Genomic DNA, 25,847 nt, shown 5'->3' with positions numbered 1-25,847 from the left:
TGGCTCAGTGGAGAGTGCTTGCCTTGCATGCATGAGGCCCTGGTTTAGGTTGCTGAGGACCACATAACAGAAGAATCTGGAAGTGGTGCTGTGGGTCCAGTAGTAGAGCAGTAGCCTTGAGCTGAAGAGCTGATGGACAGAGCCCAGGCCCAGAGATCAAGCCACGTGATAGATGAAAAGAAAAAACATACCACAAATAACATAGTGCATATAATAATATTTAAAGGTGCTGTACACAAGCATCTCATTTTGGTAAATCTGAGACCTGAGGACTTAATTTCATCTAGCCCTTTCAGAAAGGTCAATGAAACTCTTATCTATAATTAATCACCTAAAAATCCAGAAGTAGAAATTGATAGATGGCTCAAGTGATAAATCCTTAAGATAAAAGATGGTCAGGAACAGCACTGGGACAATGAGATCAATATCTAATATTAGTATGTTTTACTGTGATATATAGAAATAAATGCTTTTTAAAAAGTGGGTGGAATTGTGCAAAAATGCATATTGTTCAATAAGTAATGAAATCAATCGAGTAATCAATCAAGTAATGAAATGAATGCCTGGCTTATGGAACTTTGACATACATATATATGTATAAATACCCATATGTATATATGTATACATACACATGTGTATGTATACATATATGTGTATATATACATATATATACTCACATGTGTATATATAGACATATATATGTATGTACGTATACATACATATGTATATATATCACCTTCTCAATAATTTATTGAGAATGCAAAAGCAAAAGAAACATAGAATAAATTCTCCTATGGATGTAGGTAGCATTTGGAGCAGGGAGGGTAATCAGACATGGTATAGGAGGCGAATATGGTTTTAAAAAGTGTGTGTGTGTGTGTGTGTGTGTGTGTGTGTGTGTGTGTGTGTGTGTGTGTGTGGAGTGTTTATCAATGAAACTTGCTGACATTAGTTTTTTTGTTTTCATTTGCTCATTTGTTGTTGTTCTTGTTTGACATTCCTGGGGCTTGAACTTAAGGTGTGAGAACAGTTCCTGAATTTCATTATGCTGAAGACTACCACTCTACCACTTGAGCTACAACACCAGTGCTTCTAGGGGTGTTTGGTAGTTGTTGTTTATTCGGTACTGAGAAATCAAAACCTGTGCTACATGCATGCTAGGCAAGCACTTTATCACTAAGCCAGCCCCAACCACACTGTTTTAAGAAAGGAGGCAGGGCTGGGAGTGTGGCTCAGTGGTAGAGTGCTTGCCTTGCTACATGAGGCACTGGGTTCCATTTCTCAGCACCACATCAGCAGAAAATTCATTGTGACTTATCACCAATGAAATGCCAGAAAACTAGAAGTGACATTCTGGCTGGAAGTGGTAGCATGCCAGCCTTTAGTGAAAACATAAGGGAATATGCCAGGCCCTCCTGAGTTTAAACCCCACATCCAACAATTAAAAGGAAAAAGAAACAATCATGAACAAACAAAAACCTAATACTTGCTCATTGCCTTTGTTCTTCTATTTTAATTTGTTCTTGTAACTGTATATTTCATATCATTCCATTTTCTACTTTCTTCCTTTCCCTTTGGGGGATTGAACCTTGGGACTTGTACATGGAAGGTGGATACTACATACCAGCCAATTGTTTCTTCTTTTAACATAAAAAGTCTGCTTATAGGACAAGCAAGGTAGCGAAGTGGAACAGGGCTTGCATTGCATGAATGAGGAGCTGGGTTCTATTCCTCAGGTCCAAATGCACAGAAAAACCTGGAAGTGGAACTGTGGCTCAAGTGGTAGAATGCTACACTTTAGCAAAAGCAGCTCAGGGACAGCACCTGGCCTCTGAGTTCAAGCCTAAGGACCAGCAAAACAAAACATCTGCTCATTTAGTCAATGCTTCCCCTGAAATTTAAAAGACAAACTTACAGGTGACTTTAGTTCACTTTCAATACTACTGTCCTCCTTTCCAGTGAGTGCAGGGGCCGCACTCAGAAGAGACTCTCTGCCTCTGCTGTCACTTGTAAACTAGCTGTTGTACAATAGTAAGCAGCAACACATACATTTCTGTTCTTATTATTTTGCACACAATGGGCTTTGTTAAGGTAGGTCAAAATAAGTGAAGGAAACCTTTCCTTTTCACTTATTGGTTCTGATTGTAATGGATCTATCTTGCTGAGGACTTAAGTCTGACACTCTTGTCATTTGATTTCTCTCTGAACTACTTTTCAATTTCTTTTTAGAACACACACACACACACACACTCACACACAAATATCCTGAATAATTTTAACTAGTTCATCAGACAATAGTTTTACTACCAATTCTTCTTGTCCACAGCAATTGTATCATCTACATAAGACAATTACATTAGGCCATGGGCTTAACTTGACTAACAGGTCCCTGTGTCAACAGTCAGCCCTCCTGAGACCTGGGCACACCATGTCCCATGCTAGATTTGCCATGTGGTACTGGTGGTGTACTGATGGGTAGCACAGGCCCTGATCTGGGCTCCTTACTCCTGTCCCACGGGTCTGCCAGGCTTGCATATTGCATGAAGACTTTGGCACTGTGCTCCTCTCCTGGGCTGGCTCCTCACCAATCTTTTCTTTCCTGTACCTTCCATTTTGAGTTCTGGCCCAGCCAACTTCCAACACACCTGATGAAGTCTCCACATCAAACTTTTGGTAACAAACATTTAAATTAGATTTCACATATAAAGATTTTTCTTGGTTTTGCTCAGACCCCATGGGCAAGTGAAGAAAAGATGGTAAGCTGGGGATGCCCCAGGTAGTGATTTTCTCAAAGTACTGACAACTCTATAACAGGGACTCCATACAAGGATGTTTCTGATCAAGAAAACTGAAAGAAAAAAATGTAAAAGAACCTCACAATTCATTGAGGAAACTGAAAAGAGAGCTAAGGGTAAGATGTTTCTCAAAGGAGTGGGAAAAATGTACACTTAATACTATGCTAATTATGGGAGGAAAAATGACCTAGAGGTGGACAACAATAAAGATATAAGTGGTCAAGGTAATGGAAGAAGGCCTTGGGTGGTCCCCGAGGTTCTAGTGAAAATCCTATGATAGCCTTGTTCAGTACCCACTGTGCTCAGTATCCCAGTTTCTGTCCCTTCCATTCACTCTGAGATGCATCATTCCAGTTTAACCTCCGGAAGAAACAAGGATTCACCGAATATCCTGCTCTCTCATTGGGACAAAGATTGCTTGGGAACTGGAGGGTTTTGGTTAAATACTTAGATCTCTGGAGAGCAGACTTTTCAGGGTCATGACTTTGGGTCATATGAACTGCCCCTGCTGATGATATGACTATGTTTGTATACTTTATCCAGTAACATTCAATGAATGGCTATTGAAAATAATCTAACTTAGAGTTGAAATCTTTGAACAAAGGCAGAATTCTTCTAAAGCCTAACTTTGGTTATTGCTATAGGATGAAACTTGTGGTAGGACCATTGATATTCTCAAAAATTATATAACTTAACTCACTCTTAGTGATTAGGTCCAGGGTGAACATGTACCCAAGTCATGGTTCACCACTTCTCTTCTAAGGACATAGGAGCTTTTAGAATGAGCAGAAACTAAACATCCACTCATTCACCCCAGGGAGTGGCCTTGAAATAAAGTGCAATCCATAAGGGAAGAACAGCAAAAGTGCTTCTACACATCTGGACAGAAAAGACTGAAAAGAGTATGTCTCCTACATCTGTGTGCACACAGTAGAAGACCATTGTGTTCTTGTTCAAATATATTGGTATTCTGAGATCTTAAATAATCACTATTGACTCCTTATGATCCTGTTTCAAGTATACTGAAATATTTGGCCACATTTTATATGTTGAGATCTCCCTTGGAATGTCTAATTCCATACCTTACAGATGTGGACCATATTGTCCTACATGGTAACTTGAACCTCTGCAAGGACCTATGAACGAGTCAGAAACATAAAGGAGTATTCATGTCCATTCACATGACCAAAAATACCAAACTATTTGTGACAATTTATCATTACTCATGCTTATAAGATATTTCAATATCAACTTCAATTGACGCACCATGACTATACCCTATGGAGTATTTTAGGTTTCTATAGGAATGGAAACTTTCCTACAGGAAGGCCAAAGAACCCATTTTTACAAAATATCTTTCCCGGCCTTGAAGTTCTTTCTACTCAGGGCCTGGGTACTGTCCCTGAGATTTTGTAATAAAGGAACAAATGTGATGACAGTCTATCCACATGATTCACAGCACTATTTGTGGAAAATTTGGTGAAAATTGTTGATAACAGTCTCATAGCATTTCCTACCTAGTTGGCCTTTCAATTGTGATTTTAAACCTCATACTCTTGAGCAACTAAGAATTCTGATATGAAGCACCAGTGCCCTGTTAGATCAGGAGATCTTAACTACTTGATCCAAGCAGGACTCATGGTTTCCACAGAAAAGGATATAAAATTCATAACATCATACAGACATAGGCAAAGGTCCTTTTGCAATCTCAGTTAAGTTATCTTTTTTTTGCACAGATCATATTAGTGGTGGTCAGGTTGAATTCACGGGCAAAATTTGTGAGGCTTCCTTTACCTTCTATTCCAGATGCCCTTTTGTATCATTGATTTTTCACCTTAGGGTCTTACTTCTGTGTCTGGGCCTTTCAACACACTAATTTTATAATTACATATCACAAGTAGCAAACAAGATAGGCACATATGACCAGATCCATGCTTTTATTGGCTAAGATACCATTTTCATGAAGCTTTTGCATGGGTTGGCCTACAAATACTATATTTCTAATTTCAGCTTCCTGAGTAGCTAAGATTCCACACATGAGGGAGTGTAATTGCTCATTTTAAATCACTGGTTTTAAATTAAAAGAAGGAAAGGGTACTTTACCAATTCAGTGAGTAGTAAGTCCCTTAAATTTTGAGCTCAAGGAAAAGTGTTGGCCAAATGATAATAACAAAAATAATAAAATCAAAAATAAAATGTTATCATCAGGGCTACTTTGAATGAATGTGGTATGTTGGTTCATGTCTTTCAATTACAGCTATATGACAGGCCTAGGTAGAAGGGACTCCAGTGCATGAACCACCCTTTACCAGAAAGCATCCAGTTTGTAAAAATGGGAGAATGAGCTATATCCAATGGCCAGTGTGTGTGTGTGTGCGCGCGTGCGTGTGTGTGTGTGTGTGTGTGTGTTACAAGTAGGAAGCCATGTGGGAGAATGAGCTATATCCAATGGCCGGTGTGTGTGTGTGTTTGTGTGTGTGTGTGTGTGTATGTGTGTTACAAGTAGGAAGCCATGTGGAAGAATGAGCTATATCCAATGGCCGGTGTGTGTGTGTGTGTGTGTGTGTTACAAGTAGAAAGCCAAGGGCCTGCCAATCTCCCTATTATATTTAACTAGGCCTCAGTAGATAAGCAGAAGCCTGAACAGTGTGAGGGAAGGGGTTAAGCTAGCAACCTAGCTAAATCTGGCAATGTGAAGTCCACTGTCCTTATTTTGTAAATGGAATCCTGGCCAGGATTTAAGGATTCTCTTTGAAAAATTAAAATAAATACCGAAATTGTTGAAGGGACAGGAATCATGAGGCGAAGCACTGAATGAAACCTCTTATTCCCATAGAGAGATTTCTTCAGAACAGCGCACAGGTCTCATGCTTTGATTCCTAGCTTTTATGGAGACCAAGATGAGAGAATCTCCTTTGAAGCCAACTCTGGTTGGCTTCAAATCAGTTCCTGAGTTCAACTCCTCATATTGGCACAAAAATATTTCTTCATGAAAGTGTGAAAGTAGAGCTCTTCATGTAACCAAACAGCTCTAGACATATGTAGAATGACTGGCTTATATAGGATCTGGAGTCTTGGTCTTGGTTTACTAATTAAGCACTTTCTGATGTAACAGATATTTTTTTTTCTAAATGCCTCCAGGATATCTTTAATTACATAACTATACTGTGGCATCTATCTTGGCCCTAGAAATTCTAAATTTAGGTCAACCTTTGTGTTTCTGTAAAAGAAGATAGTATATTTGTTGGAAGCCACATTTGGGAAGATGGAATACTGGAGTCTTTATTACACAGCTAGCAGTCTGCAAGCAGCCTGATGTAACAAAGACTTGCAGTCCACAAATACACTTAGACAGCTTGGAAAAAGGACAGAAGAAAAAAAATAAAAACAACACTAAGAATCCAATCAGCAAAATACGGATACAGGTGGAACCGTTGCAACAGTGAGAAGTACACGTTGTCATGTCAAAAACAAACTTTACAACTTTGGTGGTGGGGGCAGAGGATTGAGTGCGAGGACAGAAGGCTGGGAAGGATGGGAAGGGGAAACAAAGGAGGAGGCTACAATGCTTGATAAGAAATGTACTCATTATCTTGCCCATGTAATTTTAACCCCTATAGGCAGTATTTTTACAATAAAAAATAAATTAAAAAAAGAAAAAAAAGAATACAGTGAAAATCTAAAAGAAAAAAGAAACCAATCAGCCCCAAGAGAGTGCTGAACTGACACTCTATGATGACCAGAGACAAGCCAGGAGACAGGACACAGGACATGATCACAGAGACATGTACCATGGCATCTAGTGCCACTGCTGTTCCAGCCTAAATAGGGCCTAAGCAGGAAGCAGGTCCACAGGAAATTCCAGTCCCAGGCAGTGGACTAACAGATTGAGTAACATATCAGCCAAATGCTCACCCCTGCTTCCAGGGAACCAGCCACACCCATCAGTTGGGTGGCAAGTGATGGATGGGGGAATTTCCTTCCCCCTGCATGAAGACAAGATGCCAGACCCCACCATCCACCATGTGGCCAATAGGGCACCAGCCACACCTGACCTCATTACTTAATATTACTGAATTATTAAATCAATTTATAAAATGTTACATCCTCTTTATTATTTTGTAAACAGTTCAAGAATTTGCTTTTTATAAAAGCCATTTTTCTTGAGCCCCACCTCTGAAAGAATAATTTTCACATTCACCAAAAATTAAACATTCTTTTTTTGAAAAGTTTATTTCTTCCTTCTTCCACATTCCTTCCTTCCTCTTTCCCTCTCTCACTTCCCTCCTTTCTTGCTGCCTTCCTTCCTTCCTTCCTTCTTTCCATCCTTCCTTCTTTCCTTCCTCTCAGAGCCTAAAAGTGATGCTGTAGCTCAAGTGGCAGATGGTTTTATTTTTTTTGTTAACTTCAATTTTTGAGAGAGATTAATCAATATCTTTGTGTGCTTGATTATTTCCCCTAATGTCAAATCTACTTTGGCCCTCTATGAGATAACACAGGTGCAACACATCGTTCACACTAGTGTTTTATTATAGATCACTCAGCAGAACAACTAAATGGGCTCAGAGTGAATCAATTATACGATGCTCATCACCAGTGATTAATTAAAGAAAAGAGCAAGCATTCAAGACATTTTGAGGTTCTCCCCCCAAGGCAAAATGCTGAGACTCTTGTCTTTATTAATCCACCATATTTTTTAGAATATATATTTAATTGTAAAGATACTGTATAAATTGGTTATACTATTATATGAATTAGGTTATGAATACATTTCCTATCGAGCATTGTTACCCCTCTGAGAAAGACTTTACTACTATGTATGTACTGCAATAAGGACTAATATCTTCCAGTAGATCTTCCATTCAATAACTGAACTGGAATAAGTTAGTCATTTGTACTGTAATGCTGGATCACACATACAGAGGGGGACTTAAGGGAGCAATAGAAAAAAAGGTGTTCTTATGTTCTTGCCTCCAATCATAACAGTCTTCACACAACTATTGTTCCCCTAACCATGTTGGAGGTGATCTGAATCCAGTCCCAAAGTGACAGACCTCATATTTCTAAGAAGATTTTATCAAATTACTCTGAAACACCATTCCTTAGTATAAAAGATGCAAGTTAATAATTTTAATCTCTGAATTACATGTTATAACTGGTTGTTTCCACACTCTTTGGATAATATTGAAAGATACCATCCCCACTCAACATGATGAAAGTCTGAGAAATGTTGGCTCAAAGAAAGCTGAAGAATGAAGAATGGTTTCCCATCACACCTAGCTTATCTCTGCTATGAAGGATTTCTCTGTATAATTTGCAGAGGTTTTCTGACAAAGATTTTCCTACATTTGGCTTCTTTCCTGGGTGAATGTTCTAATACTTGCTGAAGGTTGGCTTCTGGTTGAAAGACTTCCTCTGATGTTTATATTTACAGAGATTCTGTCATGTGTCCAGGTCTCTGATACCTGTACAGATGGGACTTCTGGCAAAATGTTTTCTATACTCATAATTTCTTTCCTGACTATGCTCTCACATAAGGCTGAGGACTCAGTTCTGATTGAAAGTCATTTCACATATGTTCTATGCACTACTTTCTTTTCTCCTATGTGAGTCAGTTCTCTGATGAACATGAGGTATTCCTTTCTGATCAAAGGATTTCCACATTTGTAATATTTTTAAGATGACTCCGCTGTGTGTCCCATGAACTTGGATCCATGACTACTTGGTGAAGAACTCTCCACAATTATTATATTTGTATTTTCTCACCTGTGTCTGTTCTCTGATGCAAACTGAGTTAGGACTTTTTCTTGAAAACCTTTCCATTTATTTTTCCTACATAGGATTTCTCTCCTCTTTGTTTCTGAATGTGTGTGTCTGTGTGTTTTCTGTGTTTTATGAACCTTGAGCTGTGTCTTGTAGTTGGAGGACTCCACATCTGCTATATCATAACGTCTCTATCCTGTATTGGTTCTGTATTGCAATTTCAATTTTCTTACAGGTCAAAGACTTTCCCATTTGGTACAAACCTAAGTTATTTCATTTGTGTGAATCAACTTATGTGTGTTAAGCTGTGACCTCCAGGTCTTTCCACACTGGTTGCATTCATAAGGTTTCTCTTCTTGTGTTCTGTGATGGATGTTAAGTTGTGCCTTCTAGGTGAAAGAATTTCCATGTCTGCTACATACATAACATTTCTCTCTGGTGGGTTTTTTTCTGATGGACAGAAAGTTGTATGTTCTGGGTGAAAGAATTTCCACATAGCTTACATTCATAAAATTTCTCTACTGTGTGTGCTCTCTGGTGGACAGTAAGGTGTAGCTTCTAGCTGAAAATCTTTCTACACATATGACATTCATAAGGTTTCTTTCATGTGTGTTTTCTGATGGACAGTGAAGATTTACTTCCAGGTGAAAGCCTTTCTACACATGTTACATTAATAAGGTTTCTCTCTTGTGTGTGTTGTCTGGTGGCAAGTAAGGTATGACTTCTTGGTGAAAGACTTTCCATACGTGTTACATTCATAAGGTTTCTCTCCTGTGTGTGTGTTCTCTGGTGGCGAGTAAGCTTTGATTTCTGGATGAAACACTTTCCACACAGGTTACATTCATAAGGTCTCTCTCCTGTGTGTGTTCTGTGGTGGACAGTAAGGTACTCCTTTTGGGTGAAAGACTTTCCACACACATTACATTCATGAAGTTTCTCTCCTGTATGTATTCTCTGGTGTCTATTAAGATGTGCCTTGGAGGTGAAAGACTTTCCACAAATGTTACATTCAAAAGGTTTCTCTTTTGTGTGTGTTCTCTGGTGAACAGTAAGCTTTGATTTCTTGGTGAAAGACTTTCCACACACATTACATTCATAAGGTTTCTTTCCTGTGTGTGTTATCTGATGGACAGTAGGGGTTGACTTCCAGGTAAAGGACTTTCCACACAAGTTACATTCATAAATTTTCTCTCCTGTGTGTGTTCTCTGGTGGGTAGGAAGATATCCCTTGTGGGTGAAAAACTTTCCACAAATCTTACATTCAAAAGGTTTCTCTTTTGTGTGTGTTCTCTGGTGGCAAGTAAGCTTCGATTTCTGGGTGAAACACTTTCCACACAGGTTACATTCATAAGGTCTCTCTCCTGTGTGTGTTCTGTGGTGGACAGTAAGCTTTGATTTCTTGGTGAAAGACTTTTCAGACATGTTACATTCATAAGGTTTCTCTCTAGTGTGTGTTCTCTGGTGGACAGTAAGGTATGCCATCCTGGCAAAAGACTTTCCACACAAGTTACATTCATAAGGTTTCTCTCCTTTGTGTGTTCTCTGGTGGCTAGTAAGATATGCCTTGCAGGAGAAAGACATTCCACAAATGTTACATTCAAAAGGTTTCTCTTTTGTGTGTGTTCTCAGGTGAACAGTAAGCTTTGATTTCTGGATGAAATACTTTCCACACACGTTACATTCAAAAGGTTTCTTTCCTGTGTGTGTTATCTGATGGACAGTGAGGGTTGACTTCCAGGTAAAGGACTTTCCACACAAGTTACACTTATAAATTTTCTCTCCTGTGTGTGTTCTCTGGTGGGTAGGAAGATATCCCTTGTGGGTGAAAAACTTTCCGCAAATCTTACATTCAAAAGTTTTCTCTTTAGTGTGTGTTCTCTGGTGGACAGTAAGCTTTGATTTCTGGGTGAAACACTTTCCACACATGTTACATTCATAAGGTTTCTTTCCTGTGTGTGTTATCTGATGGACAGTGAGTGTTGACTTCCAGGAGAAGAACTTTCCACATAAGTTACATTCATAAATTTTCTTTCCAGTGTGTGTTCTCTGATGTCTAGTAAGATATGCCTTGCAGGTGAAAGATTTTCCACAAATGTTTCATTGAGAAGGTTTCTCTTTTGTGTGTGTTCTCTGGTGGACAGTAAGGTTTGATTTCTTGGTGAAAGACTTGCGACACACGTTACATTCATGAGGTTTCTCTCTTGTGTGTATTCTCTGAGGGACAACAGGGTGTGTCTTCTCAGTGAAAGACTTTTCACATTGTTTATATTCTTCAACTACAGAAGACACATGAGGACTATAGGCAGCACACATCTTACCAGGTTCACTGAAAACACCCATTTTCTGACACCCAGTGACCTTTTCTATCCTCATCCCTAAGGAGTTCCCATTATTCTTAATCAGTTCTGACTTCTGTATGGAGCTCAAATGAAAACTTTTTATAAGTCTCACTTTTTCCTCCCCTGGGTTACTATTCATGACTGCTACTTCAGAGAGATATTTATTGTGACTTTCCTGACAGGTGCTAATCACATCCTCCATTACTGGGACATCTAAAATGAATAATAGAAAAATAGACAAAAACATAAATGAGAGCCACAAATTCCTTACGATAACGATATTTCCTCACATTCTGTTATGAGATTTTCAAATATCAAAGCATTGCTTTATGCAGAATATATACTTTTCTCTGCAATGTAGTAATTAAGAAAGTAGTACTGACATTTTACAATGCAAAATAATGTTTTTCTGTATTTCAGATTATTATATGTTGTCCCAGGAAATATTTCCTGAAATTATTCATCTCCATACTCTTAATGCTTCCATTCTGAATCGCCCTCTATGCCCAGCACCACTCATAAGAAATTGTCCCCATCAGAGGATAGCAGCCCTTGCATACTCCTATTTTCCTCCTACCTGCATAATACTAGTTTAAAAGAAAATGAGGTCTCCTTTCTACATTTCTTATTCTCTTTTTCTCTTTATGAATGACTTCTCTACAGATAAAGGTAATTGCTAACATTACCTACACTGGCACACCAAATTCAGTGTGTCTCCACATGAATTCTGGATTGGCAATTCCTTGAGACAAAGGATCACCTAGTTCTCTGCCACACATGACTCAGGGGCACTAGGAATACTATTGCTCTGTACCGCTGAATATAAACAGACCCACTGGGCTCTGGATCCATCATCACCATTCAAGACGCTTTAACTCACCTGTAAAATTCTTGTCTGAGGCTTCTCTTATCCATGGTTCTGCACCTTGCTCCAGCTTCACAATCAATTCAGGTTTAGGAACACAGTGCCCTGTGAGTAAGTAATAGTGGAGAACAATTGCTCTTGCTGGGTCATCATTAATGTAAGGTCGCAGACATCCTGTTCACAAGGTTGCTTCTAAATCTGGTTTCTCAATTGTTTTTGTGGGGGGCAGTCGAGTTGTGGGGCCTGAACTCTGGGCCTGGGAGCTGTCTCTCAGCTCTTAAACACAAGGCTAGCACTCTATCACTTGAGCCACAACACCAATTCTAGCTTTATTTCCCTGCTTATCTGGTGCTGAGATATCGAACACAGGGCCTCAAGCATGCAAGGCAATCACTCTACCCCTGAGCCATCTTCCCAACCCATGGTTTCTTTATTCTTAATAACTCCATGCTGGAGTTTCCCCCAGCTTTGAGTTTATTGTGTCCATTGTGTGGCTTGAACTCAGCTCTTTTGCTCAAAGCTAGCATTCTACTAGTTTGAGTCTTGTCTACGATTCTAGTTTTTGAATGGTTAATTGGAGATAAGAGTTTCATGGTCACTTTTCCACAGTTGCTGGCTTCAAACCAAAATCTTCAGATTTCAGCCTCCAGAGTACCTAGAATTCCAATCTTGATGCACTAAACTCTGTGTCAAGTTTGGCTTACAAATACACATGTTCACCTACTGATTTCCAGATTATACTGTCAGTAGTAATGTATATTCTATCTAGACTGTAGATCCACCTATAATAATTACCCCAAGTCTGGGAAGTCAGTTTCCTATTATTGGATCATACTTTAGAACTTTTGTACAACTATTGATTAGAAATGTTAAAGATTGAGAATAAAATTAGCTCTTGAGTTACACATAATGAAGTTGAAGTTTCCCTTAGAAAGAAATGACACTTCCCATGGACTGGAATCTTTTTTAGTTTTTTGTTTGTTTGTTTTAGAAAATGTTATGGTTCAAAGGCTTACAACTTTAATCCTTCATTGACGAGGTGAGATCAGAAGTGGCAGGCTTGAAACCAACCTGAGCATGGAAACCCAGAATATACCCCAAAACAAAAGCCAAAATGGAGCTGTGGTTCATGCAGTAGTGCGAAAGGCAAACAACACCAAGCACCACGACCTGAATTTGGCTGGCTTTTATACTAGCAGTTTTTTACCTGGGAATGGACTGGAATCTTATACATAGATAACATAAACAGTCAAATGTCTACTAAAATAAAAGCACTTGATCTTCCAAATAAAAGTGACCTTTGCTCACCCAAGGACATGAGGTTGCTATAGGTCTCCAGCATTACATCTCTATGAAGGGTCCCCTGACCAGGATCCAGATCCTGCCACTCCTTCCATGTGAAGTACACAGCCACATCATCAAATGACATCAGCATCTGTAATGGCACATTTCCATCAAGAAATTAGACCTAGGTCATGAGAATTCCAATCTGGAATTTCATTATGCTGCAGGTATGCTTTTGTCTTACATAAAATGTTTGCAGCTTGCTGTGTTATCTATTCACTGGGAAAATTAAATAGCAAATTAGAAATATTGGACAATATATAAACCTGGTCATTAAAACACACAGATTGGCAGGGCACTGGTGGCTTATCCTCCTAGTTATTCAGGAGGCTGAGGTCTGAGGATCTAGGTTCAAAGCCGGCCCAGGCAGGAAAGTCCATGAGACACTTATCTCCAATAAACCACCAGAAAACTGAAAGTAGCACTGTGACTCAAGTGGTAGAGCACTCACTTTGACCTGAAGATATGAGGGATAACAACCAGGCCCAGAATTCAAGCCCCAAGACCAATAAAAAATTACAGTTTCCCTAATGCATGCAAACACATTTCTGCTGCTAGCAATAGAGACAAGGTATATACTCTAAGGAGACAATAATCTGGCATGACAACAATAAGTCTAAGGAGGTGTCTGAAAAATTATATTATCATTTTTGATAAAATTTTAGTACATATAAGGGTAACAATGAATTAAACAAATATTTTTTCTGCATTTACATATACTGCTTCACCCTAAATCCTATTTAGACTTTCTATTAACAGGTACTCTCATCAGCAAGCAGAACACATTCAGGATATGACATGGAATACAGAACATAGAACATTACTAGAACTATGAGAAGCAGTGTCCACATAAATATTTAAAAATACTAACAATACTCCAGAAAGTAGCTAATGATTTATTTTTCCCATATAAGATTTAATTGAGTTCACACATAAAAATATCCTAGGTTAACCATGTTTGGTTTAAATACTAAATATTGAAAAGTGGTCACAGATACCCTGATATATCCATCCTATGTAAAAAAAGAACTGCTACCATGAGGTTTTGTAAACTTTGCCTACATTCTACAATACAAAATATATGTGGGTGGGGAATAAAATATTCTTTACAATATTTTCATTTTAATAGGCTTCATTGAAGGTGGAGGAAAATGTATACAAGCTCAAGGAATACACAATATGACAAAAATGATGAATATGAACAAATGCTCCAATGTGTCACATATTCCTGAGTCATTTCTCCAGAAGATCCCTAAGGATATATTTCCACTTGTGTTAGTTAATAGCAAAATTCCTCAGAGATCCAAATCAATTCCTGAGAAATCATCCATGAGATTTTGCAACAAGTGATATTTCTAATAAAGAACACCTTGTCACTGTATTTTTTTAAATCAAAACCAGTTCCTATCCTATACTGGCAGTGAATTAAAATATTCAAAAGTAGTGGGAAGGAAAGACAAAACAGAATACCACATCAAATGAAGTTAGACCAAAGAGAACAGAATCAGGAGAAAACTGATTTTCTTGTAGTTTATAAGTTGGGCGAAGGAAATACTTTTCTGTGGGGAACTCTGAGGTTGAGCCAAGGGGGAAAAGGTTTGAGAGGTTGGAATTCGAGCCTGACCGCAATGAGAACACTGAGAGTTGGCCACAGAAGGGTTAAAAGAGAATTCTGGAGAGGGTTAAGAGACTGGAAGGCAGGCCTTTTCCTTACTGTTGGAAAGATAGCATCTGAAACTGAGCTGCTGTTCACCTTCAAGGCTAGGTAAGGTGAACTTCATGTCTGCATTTTATCTGGGAGCCAGTCTTCTGTCTCAGGAGATTAGGAAACATGTTTTCCTCACAACCTGTTGTGGCTCTGATTGTACTATTAATATAGATACTTCAGTTTTGCATGTTATCAATGGTAATCTTCCCTGTGTGCACTCAAGGAACTATGCTTGATTGCTGGCACCAAGGGACCAAGTGCCAGAGAGCCTTGGAACCCTGGTTTTCCCTAAGTCTATCTGTTTATGTTTCTGTGATTTTCTAAGTTTGTTTCTGGAATCCTGTAGAACTCTCTAGGCAACAATTTTCCTATATAATGGGTAAGAAAAATGTCAAACCTAAGAGCCATGTCAGCAAAGTAAAACTGATCACTAAGAAAAACTAGATCCCAGATAGATCATTTGAAGAAAAGAAACAACTGAGACACATATGGAGGAAAGAGGGAATGAGAAAAGTAAGAAAAAATGATAGAAAGATAGATACAAAGAGAGAGAAAGAAAAATAACCAACACTAGTGAGTAGAAAATCAAAAATAGACAGATAAAATAGAGGAAAGAAATTTTGTGAGGATATTTTAGAAAACAAACAGGAATTTGTAGAAAGACCATAAAGTTTAGCAACAAATATAGCCTAAGTTTCAAGTAAGACCAAGACCATGAAGTCGTCCAAGTACTATATATGGAGAGTAATTTAAGTACATATAGGTTAATCATTCCTTAAGAACACATGAAGGTATGTATGACCACACTATTTCAGCAATTCCAGGAAAATTTCATTGAAATAGTTTAATGTTGCTCATGAGGATGTGATCTGTTTACAAGCTATCCTTCACCTTCCATGAGAAGTAACCTGCTGGGTGTCATTACATCACATAACAGATTTGATTACATTTTATGACAACATGAAACCTAGACATTCTGAAGCCAATCTGCATTCAACTTAGAAAGAAGAGAACCATTTAATCTGCTAAACCTACAAGCAATCTTAATCTGATAATCTATAAGCCATATGAATATGTTCCTGGGGCTGAATCTGTGTGGTTGGTATTGTTTTAAATTCTTGAACATCTTTAGGTTCATATAATGGAATAAAACCAAATGAGAAATAAAAAAACAACTCACCAGAGATCCATTCATTCTGTCTTGCTGCTGACAATGAGCAGAAGATTCTGGAAGCATGGCTGGGATACAAGACAAATGATGTATTCAGAAATGAATCTGTGAGACTTTCGGCCCAGAATTTCCTCTTGCAATATAATACATGGGCTGAAAAACGGCAAAGAATTCTTATAAGTGAAGAATCTTTAATGTCTCGGGCAGAGCATTAAACTCTCCAATAAATACAAATCCAGTCCATTTCCTGGTAGATAGATATTATTAAACCAACTAATTTCTATGTTTATGTACATACTACATATAAAACTGAATGTTCCTACAAAAAATATTGACTAACTGAAAGCAAAAACATATCACATTGCCACTAAAAGTAATTATTACTGAATATACTTCAGGATGTATGAACTGCTTTTTTAATGCAAAGGTATCCTAGGAATCCATTGGAATTTGTTTTCTACCTCATTCATTTACATATTTAAACATCAAGGAAAGCATGTATGATGTAACTCAGTAGTTTTCACCCAAAGTTACAGAGGAAACTATGTACAGAATATATTTCTTGTGCTATACTATTTCAATAATGGTTGTCAAATGGCACATTTCACTGTATCATTGCAAACATATGCAATGATTTGCAATTTGCCATTTAACATGCTTTGGCCAAAGGAACATGAGTAAAGATGAGGTAAACCCAGGTTTGAGAAGTCCCTAATGTTCATTTCCCTAAACAGTCTTGGAAAGAACCTTGACCATCCTAAAGATACAACATAAAATACTCCATATAGGAGTGACACACCTGAAGATAAGCAACACCTACAAAGCATACAACCTTGAGTAAGACATATTACCTCAAGTTTTCTTCTGTGATTTTTCATTTAAGGCCAAATGTCCCCGACCAACACTTTCTGAACTAGGAGGCACAGCCAACACATTAGAGCTAGCATTTACAAATCCATAGATGGGACATTTAAGATAAGTTTCAATGAATACATACTAAAAATTATAGTGGTAACACAAGCTGAATAAATTAGAAAGAAGAGGATTAGGGATTACTATATGAATAGATATTTTCAGTCATAACAATTACCCCACCTTCCCAAACCACAGTCTCAGGTACCTTCTGATAACTAGCTTCTGGGTTATTCCTCAAGCCAGCTCATCACGACTCCTAGAAATCAGCTTAAATCTTGCAACAACACAAAGTGATTGAGAGTGATGTAGGAAAGAGTACCACGTGAATCTGGTGCTTAGGGAAGTAGCAACAATTTTTGCATAAGGCAAGGGATGCTAGCAACATCTTCCCCTTCCTGTGCTTTTCTGCTTCTTCCCTTTTGGGCTTCTCAGAATTGACAAGGTCTGTTTATTTAGGATGGAGATTCTTATTCATAGGGTGCTCTGCTTCAAACATTGCTAGGCTTCATTCCTAAAAATACAGGACCAGCACTCACTACTACAATATCCCATGTACAACTGTCTCTCGAAACAGGATGGTGAAAAAACATCTGTGAAGTCAAGCCAGGAGATTAAAACCTCAAGCCAAAAAGATTAAAATATCTCTAGGAGAAACAACACAGAAGCCCTAAATACAACTTCCATGTAAGAGGACTCAAGGCAGGCACACACCTCACAATTTCACTAGAATTCTTCCTGTACTCCTCTTCCACCTGGGCAAAGCAAATAAAGCCACATGCATTAATAGAAGAATCCCTTGATCTTGGAGTACAAATGCACAGCTTTTGGGCTCTTCTTGTCTGCAGAATCACCAAGCTTGCTCTCAGACATTTGGCAACCAGGTTCTTGCAGTTCGGGGCCCAGAAGCTAATGGCAGCACAAACTCCTGAACCTCAAGCAAGTTATCAATCCCAGACTGGAGAAAAGCGTGGAGGGGAAAACGGGTGCTTTGGCTCAAGAATAAAGCTCTCCTCTTGAGCTGACGAGCTCAGGAACATTGCTTGCAGGCCCAGAGTTCAAGCCCTACCAATTACCAAAAAAAAAACAAAACCAGAAAAAGAAACCAGTGGAGGATAGACTCCAGCAGCAATCCCACAGTTCCTACCTGATATCAGTTCCAAAGCTTGAGATTCCTTCAAGTTACTGCTCCCAAGCTCCACTGCACAGAGCTGGGCGCCTGCCTCCTGGATCCCACCTATGGAAGGCCAAACTTTACTTCAGGGCACTTCCAGCAGCAAGTCAATGGGAAAGAATCCAGAAGAGGCCGACTTAATATGCCCAAGGGGGGCGGGGAGACGCATGCCCAAAAGGATCTCTGCGCCACTTCCGCCCTCCAAAAACAAAAACAACTCAGGACTTTCAAACCAAAAGCCCTCCAAGGAGACTACAATTCCCATAATGCTCGGCGCCACCTTGCTTCACCTCTGGTCAGAAGAGTGCTTGGATGCATTGGGACTTTTCTCTCCCTGCTGTGGAAGCTCAGGTGAGTTTCTTCTTCAAAACCACTGTTTCCTTTGTAAAATATTGTAAGACCAACCAGAAAATGGATATATATGGGGAGAATTGGATGCATTGACTTTTTGGTACTTAGTTCTCATAATGAAATTGAGGTTATGAGACTGTGTTTCTCATACCTTTCTTTTTGTTCTATGCCTGTGTTCTGCTGAGTGTAAATTATATCTCTGTTTTGCTTTACATTGTTTAATACCTCCCCTCTCATCTTACAAACGTACTCATAGACACTGAACTTATACCGGGTCATTTTCCATTAGTGTAATTTACACACTGGCATAGAATAAGAAGATGGTTATGTGGATATGCATCATAATCCTTGTGTTGATTTAAATTTTGCAAAATCAAACAATTAATTCTTTCAGAAAATCCCCAATTCTATCTATTAAATGAAAATGAGTGTTGGGCTGTTTCTGAATTTTGCTTTTCATTTAAGGGTTTTATGTTTTTTCTTTTTCTGTTCATCCTGAGGCTTCAACTCAGAGCTTGGTCACTGTCTGTGAGCCTTTGCTGTGCTCTACTTGGATTTCCTTTAATAATTTCTTCAGGTAACTAGTGAAAAGTTTCCTCACAGGGATTCTTAAGAGCATGGCACATTTCCCTGCTTTTCCTACAAAGAAGTGGTTAGGGGGTCAGAATGAATGCAGGTGAGTAGAAGAGTGAAGTTTAGGCTAGGCTATGTTGATGTGAAGCTTAATCATTTACAAACCAGTCTGCTTTTGTCTTCTCATTTTGCATGTGAAAATCTCTTTAGAATTCTTACCTCTTCTCTGATCCTAAAACTTCCTCTCAGTAGCTTTAGGCTATATATCTAGGGGACCTCTGACTTGTCTTCTCAGACCTTATCCATTAAGCTGTGGAATAAATCTTTGCCTTCTGCCACAGTCGTACAGAGCACAATTAAGACTTCTGTGGGCCAACGGGATAATAATTAAGGAGACAGAGAGATGGCTGATGGCACAATTCTGCTATATTTCTCAAATGCTTGTGTAATATTGGTCTACGCCCACTGTGCCAAAAAGTGCAAACAGCACACACCTTTCCTCATTCTACTTCAATCTATCTTTTCCACCAAAGCCTCCCTTCACTTAAAGCCCCAGGCCAAACAGCTAGAACACACACTTCCTCAAACCAAGAAAGGGCAAGGACTTGCAACCCTGAGGGTGGGAGTCAATGGCCCTGAAGCCTTTGTTCACAGTTTGCCTGCTCCTGGCAGGCACCCCACAGTCTGCAACAGTCTCCCTCTCTCATATTCAGAGATCCTATACTTGTCTGTTAAATATTTATTGTGATTTTTGGTGATCCTTTACATACAATATAATTGAGATGGTTTGGATTGGAAAGTTTCATGCCTGGTTTTAGGTCTCCAGTGTATAGGTTTTCTATACCTCCTTTTTGGACCTGAATTATTCCTCATGAAAATGGAAATCAAAGGGCATATTTGGATTTATAGACTTCAACTTAAAAGCACCTCTAATAATATAAAGAAAATTTAATTTCATTCAAAAAAATTAAATTCCTGAGAGGCAAGGAGAAAAGGATCAGAAAGAATTGGAGTACTTCTAAGACTACATGTGAAGTGTAGTTTTCATTGTTCAAGCCTGTATTTCTGGTACATTTACTTATATTTTTATCCTTTTTTTTTGGTCGTTCATGGCACTTGTACTCTGAACCTGGGAACCATCTCTGAGCTCAAGTACTCTACCATGTGAGCCACAACACACTTCTGGATTTCTAGTGGTCACTGGAGATAAGTGTCTCACACATGTTGGTGGCCAGGCTGACTTTGAACTGGGATCCTCAGGTTTCAGCCTATTGAACAGCAAGGATTACAGACATGAGGAACCAGCACCCAACTTGCATTTCTTGTGTTTTATGTCTCAACTCTGGGGCTTGAACTCAGTGCATGGACACTGTCACTGAACTTTTTTGCTCAAGACTAGCATCCTACTACTTGAGCCACAATTCCACTTTTTGCGTTCCTGTGTATGAGGTAGTGAGGACTTGAACCAGGGCTTCATGCATGCTAGGTAAGCATACTACCACTGGTGGGTGCCAGCCACAACACCAGCAGTGCTCCAGAAGAACAAGGGGATGATAATGGAAGAGACAGAGACCAGGCCAATGATAAATCTCTCTTTATTTCTGCAATATCTTTAGCTATAGACACTTTCTATATCTGTCCAGTTCTTGCATCACATTGTTCTAGGACTCAATGTGGCAACAACTGCAGATCATATGCATCCTTCCTCATTCTCGGTCAACCTTTGTCCACCAAACTCCTGCAGGTAAGGTCCCAGGCCCAGAAGCTAAAAGGAACACTCCCTCCTATGAAAATGGCAAGTACTTACAGCCCTGAAGGTTGCAGTCCATGGTTGTGGAGTTTTTGCTCACACCTTGACAGTCCTTGCACCTCTGAGTCTGCAACAAGTCCTCCTTTTTATTTTGTAAATTGAGCAAGTGTCTATCAGCTTGAGCCTAGAAAATGCAGCAGATCATACATCTCAATAAGAATGGAAGAAAAAGGAATACGAAAACAAGAAACAGGAAAATGCCTAAGAAATGGAAAAAGGATTGCTATTTCCCAGGTTGAATCCCTGCAGATAATGGAGAACTGATGCAGCTAAGTCTGCAGGGTGTGCTACCTATAGGGTGGAGTGACCAATATCAGATTTCTGACCCTGTAGCTGCCTAATGTCTAAGCTTAATTTATCAAAGGAGGGCTGTGTGTGTGGCTCAGTGTGGCTCAGTGGTAGAACCCTTGCCTTGCACGCATGAGGTCCTGAGTTCGATTCCTCAGCACCACATAAGCAAAAAGAAAAAAGCAAGAATGGCACTGTCGCTCAAGTGGTAGCCCGCTAGCTTTGCAGCACCCAGGCCCAGAGTTCAGGCCCTATGACCAGATCCTCCCCCCAAAAAATTATCAAAGGTCCGGATTCCTCAAATATGTCACTGGGTATTGGCCCATATCATATTGAGGGATAACACAGACGTACTAACCATTAGCATGTCACATCATTTTTAACCATGTCTTTAGCACATCTACTTGATTATCAATATACATCATTGCTGTTTCCAAATCATAAAACATATCACAATCTTATCCAAGCCCACCTGCATCCCAGGGCATCAGAAACATATCAAGCCAAACTATTAACATATTGTGTTGTATATATGGTTTGGATAAGGTTCACAGCAGAAGCAGTAGCACTAGCAAGAACATTTAGGGTAGCAAAAATGTTGGCAACCAATATTCCAAAAAATCTGCAGCAATAGCTAAGAGCCTATAAACCTCAATAGAAAACAGAGACCCAAACTTATTATACCATAATGGTTATATCAACTGAACAAGCAACATAAGTTAAGGTGATTGCATAGTAATCTCAGAGTATTTATGCAGTTAGTGAGAACACAATTGTTCCTGATAGAGGCATCAAAAACTACCCCACCCAGCCGGGCGCTGGTGGCTCACGCCTGTAATCCTAGCTACTCCAGGAGGCTGAGATCTGAGGATCGCGGTTCAAAGCCAGCCCGGGCAGGAAAGACCGTGAGACTCCTATCTCCAATAAATCACCAGAAAACCGGAAGTGGCGCTGTAGCTCAAGTGGTAGAGCGCTCGCCTTGAGCTGAAGAGCTGAGGGACAGCACCCAGGCCCAGCATTCAAGACCCACGACCGACCAAAAAAAAAAAAATACCCCACCCTTGAAAACCATACCTAGCTCAGCATGTATGGATACATAACACAACATTGCACAGTAACTGATACAAAACCATGAAACAGGACATGTCTCTGATACACAGGTATGGGATAGAGAGAGGCATTAGTCCAAAGGCCTCAGCAGCAGCCAGTTGCAGATGTCAGGGTGAGCTTGTCAAAACAGGCTGACAAACATGGGGGCCAGCAAGGTACCACTGATCACGTCACTCCTTGAGCCCAGTTATGCAGTGCATACTGGGAGACTTCCACCAGTAAAACAGTATACAAGATGTGAAATCCACAGGCTCTCCATAATCCACATGCCCTCCATGGTGGTACATCATTGCAACCACAGGAATCTCCGGGTATAGTGGAACCCATGAGGGGTACACCACATCTCCTGCCATAGGAATTCTAGAAGTGTTATGCATGAGCTTCATGTTTTCCATTCGTTCACCTTTTCCTCCAGAGGATGTCAGAACCATAATTTATCCCTGAATACCGTACCATACTTGTACCTTCTACCTCAGCATCTGGAACAGTCAATCATTGAGATGAATAAAGGAAGAGGATATAATATTTGTATAACAAATAATGAGACTTACTCTGTGAGCATTGAACAATTCAAAAATAATGTAGGAAGTGAATTCTATTTCTACTAGTACAATGAACATAATACTTAGAAATGAATGTTTGAAAAATGTACCCTTGAACAATGAAAACTATGTGACATAGCTAGTCTAGGAAGCACCCATTTATACCGGATCCTTATCTCTTTGCCTCTCAGGAACTTTTAACTTTTACAGAAAGAAAGTATTATTTTTCCTTCATATTTTATAGTTGCTCCAAAGTTGACGTCTATATATCCAAATGTGCCTCATGATCTCCATTTTAATGAGGAATAGCTCAGGTCCACTAAAAGAGGCATGGAAGGACCCATGCACTGGAGGACTGAATATCAGGCATGAATATTTCCTACACAATCCTTCCCAATCATGATGTGTGGAAAGGATCATCAACAATCACAACAAATCCTTAAGAGAAAAGCTTAGGATGTCTGACATGAGGGAGAGAGGCAAAAGGTTTATTCCACAGTGTAATGGATACAGTTGGGAAGACAATTCTGAGGACCCCTAGCACGCAGAAACTTCTAGGATCAGAGAACAGGTAGAAAATCAAAACAACAGGATATGCAAAACAGAAAAGTAAAAACAGACTGGTTTGGATCAAGTTATCAAGCTTCACATGAACATAGACCTACCCTGAACTCTATCTCCACCCACATTCACCCTGATCACCCTAGATAACCATTTTTGAAAGAGTCTTGGAGGAGGAGTACCATTTTCTAAGAAACCCCTGGGAGGAAACTTTTCACTAGTTTCCTGAAGCAATTAATAAAAGAAAGGCAAGTACAGCACAGCAAATGCTCACAGACAGTGCCCATGCTCTGAGTTCAAGCCACAGGACCAACAACAAAAGGAGGGAAAAAATTATTAAAGAAAAGGCAAATTTCATATGCCAATAACCAAAAACTCCTTAAAATTTCATAGAGGGAATCTGGGAGTTTCTGGGAAAATAATGGGTAGAGTTTGACCAATGTATTCAATTCTAAGATTATAAAGTATGTCTACCTTAAAATTCTGCTATTTTATTCATATATATGTATATATAATATATATTATATATTATATATACATATATGTATTAGGGAAGGGGAAAATAATTCCAGAATCAATCAGCTAATTGTATGGAAATACCTGATCTTGTGGCTTGAACTCTGGGCCTGAGCAATATCCGTGAGCTGTTCTGCTGAAGGTGAGCTCTACACCACCTGAACCACAAGGCCACTTCCGTATTTTTGGTGGTTAATTGGAGAGAAAGCTCATGAATGTTCTTGCCTGAGTTGGCTTTGGAGCAGCATCCCCAGATCTCAGCATCCTTAGTACATAGGATTACAGGCATGAGCTACTGGCACCCAGAAGCAAATACCTTTTTAAACTGATAGGAGAGATATTCACATTTTGAAGGCAAAACACCGACCTAATTTATATTCAGAGGAACATACTTTTGAACAAAAACAAAATCAATAACCATGGAATCTCATAACCTCAATTACATTAATAAAACTACGAATTAAAAAGCCAAATTATCTAATGATCCTAATACATTTCTTTGTTTTGGTTGATCTCACAATGTTTCAGGAGGTAAACTGATTTGTCAAGAAGAAACTCACCTTAGTTCCCGCAGCTGGGAGAGAAAGGTCCCCATGCATCCATGCACACTTAGGACCAAGTGTCTGGTGCCAGTCCAAACCCTGTAACAAGCCCACTTCCTCTAGTTGAATGCATTGTGTTATGGGAATTGTAGTTTCTATTGAGGCACAAATCCTTTGAAAGAGTGGAGGGCTGCCGGGGTAAGGCGCTTGAACCTGCTTGGCCACTGTTGGTGTTTTCAGTTTGTAAATTCAAGTTTCTTTCCTTTTGCCTTGCTGCTGGAAGTGCTCTGAAGTACAGCTTTGCATTCTATAGTCAGAGCCAAGAGAAAGAAGCCCAGTGTCTCTTCTTCAGAGGAACTTGGGAGCTGTAACTTGAAGCAATCTGAGTCGCCAGCCAAAGTCTGCCCTTACCATCTTTCCCCAGTCTGAGGTTGATGATATTTTTTGGCCTAATGGAATTGTGCTGCCATTAGCCCTTGTTCCTGCAGGTGCAAGAAACTGGCTGAGAATCCTCTGGTTCTCTAGACAAGGAGAGTCTAGAGACTGAACCTAGAGATTCTGGTACTCACCCATGTGGCTTTATAAACTTGGTTTTTGTGCTTTGAAGCCAATGAATGGTAAACATTCCTTGAATATGTCTTATATAAACATAGTGATCTTCTTTTCACCCTCTGCACTTCCTATGGTGTTTGAAACTTTCAAAATGCACGTGGCACAGATATACTCCAATTATTGTGTCCTTTCTTGACAAATTACAATTTCTCCATTAATATAATTAGTCTATTTTACATCACTTAAAATGAGAGAGACTGGCTGGGCAGGTGGTTCAGTGGTAGAGTGCCTGCTTTGCATGAATGAGACCCTGAGTATGATTCCTCAGAACCACAGAAGCAGGAAAAGCTGGCAGTGCACTGTGGATCAAGTAGTAGAGTGCTAGCTTTGAGTTTAGGAGCTTAGGAACAGTTCCCAGGCTCAGAGTTCAGGACCCACAACCAACAAAAAAGGAGAGAGAGAGAGAGAGACTTCCTATCTATGTATTCCAATTTAATTGTTAAAATATAATTTGAATACAATACAATGACCTTGATATATGTGTGCTTGTCCTGATACTTGAACTCAAGGTCTGGAAAATGACCATGAAATTATTTGGTTCCATGATAATGTTGTACCACTTAAGCCACACCTCCCCTTCCAGCTACTTTGGCTATTTTATTGGAGATAAGTCTCTCAGACATTCTTTTACCAATGGCTTCATTTTGTGATCCTTGTAGGGATCCATCATGTGCATCCCAGGGGACCAGAAGCAGGCACAGGAGAAAGATTATTATAAGGTTTACTAGAAGGACCATATTTCCCAGGAGAGGGAGCACATGCATGTGTCTGTCTTCAGGTAGCCACAGGAGCTGGAGGCAGGAAGTTAGGTAGGTGCATGCTCAGCTAGGTGTGGGTAGAGGGAGGGAGTGGTCAGCAGTATGGAGGGAAC

The 25,847-nt window shown here is 39.5% G+C and overlaps 2 protein-coding genes across 2 annotated transcripts in view; one reads left to right on the top strand and one right to left on the bottom strand.

The window, feature by feature from the left end:
• The window catches only part of LOC106001698 (zinc finger protein 883-like), a 49,198-nt gene that overhangs the window by 15,105 nt on the left and 8,246 nt on the right, over positions 1-25,847 (top strand).
• LOC106001702 (zinc finger protein 33B-like) lies at positions 9,174-19,868 on the bottom strand. Its single transcript, XM_013036709.1, is given in 3 exon segments — positions 9,174-9,339; positions 9,342-10,507; positions 19,853-19,868. Coding segments are annotated over 3 exon segments (1,293 nt in total). The 3' UTR covers positions 9,174-9,228.

This window comes from Dipodomys ordii, unplaced genomic scaffold (genome assembly GCF_000151885.1).
Source record: "Dipodomys ordii isolate 6190 unplaced genomic scaffold, Dord_2.0 Scaffold371, whole genome shotgun sequence".
In the NCBI taxonomy this organism is placed as follows: Eukaryota; Metazoa; Chordata; class Mammalia; order Rodentia; family Heteromyidae; genus Dipodomys; species Dipodomys ordii.
The sequence above is the reverse complement of the archived record's forward strand: the minus strand, read 5'-3'. Positions and strand labels throughout refer to the sequence as shown.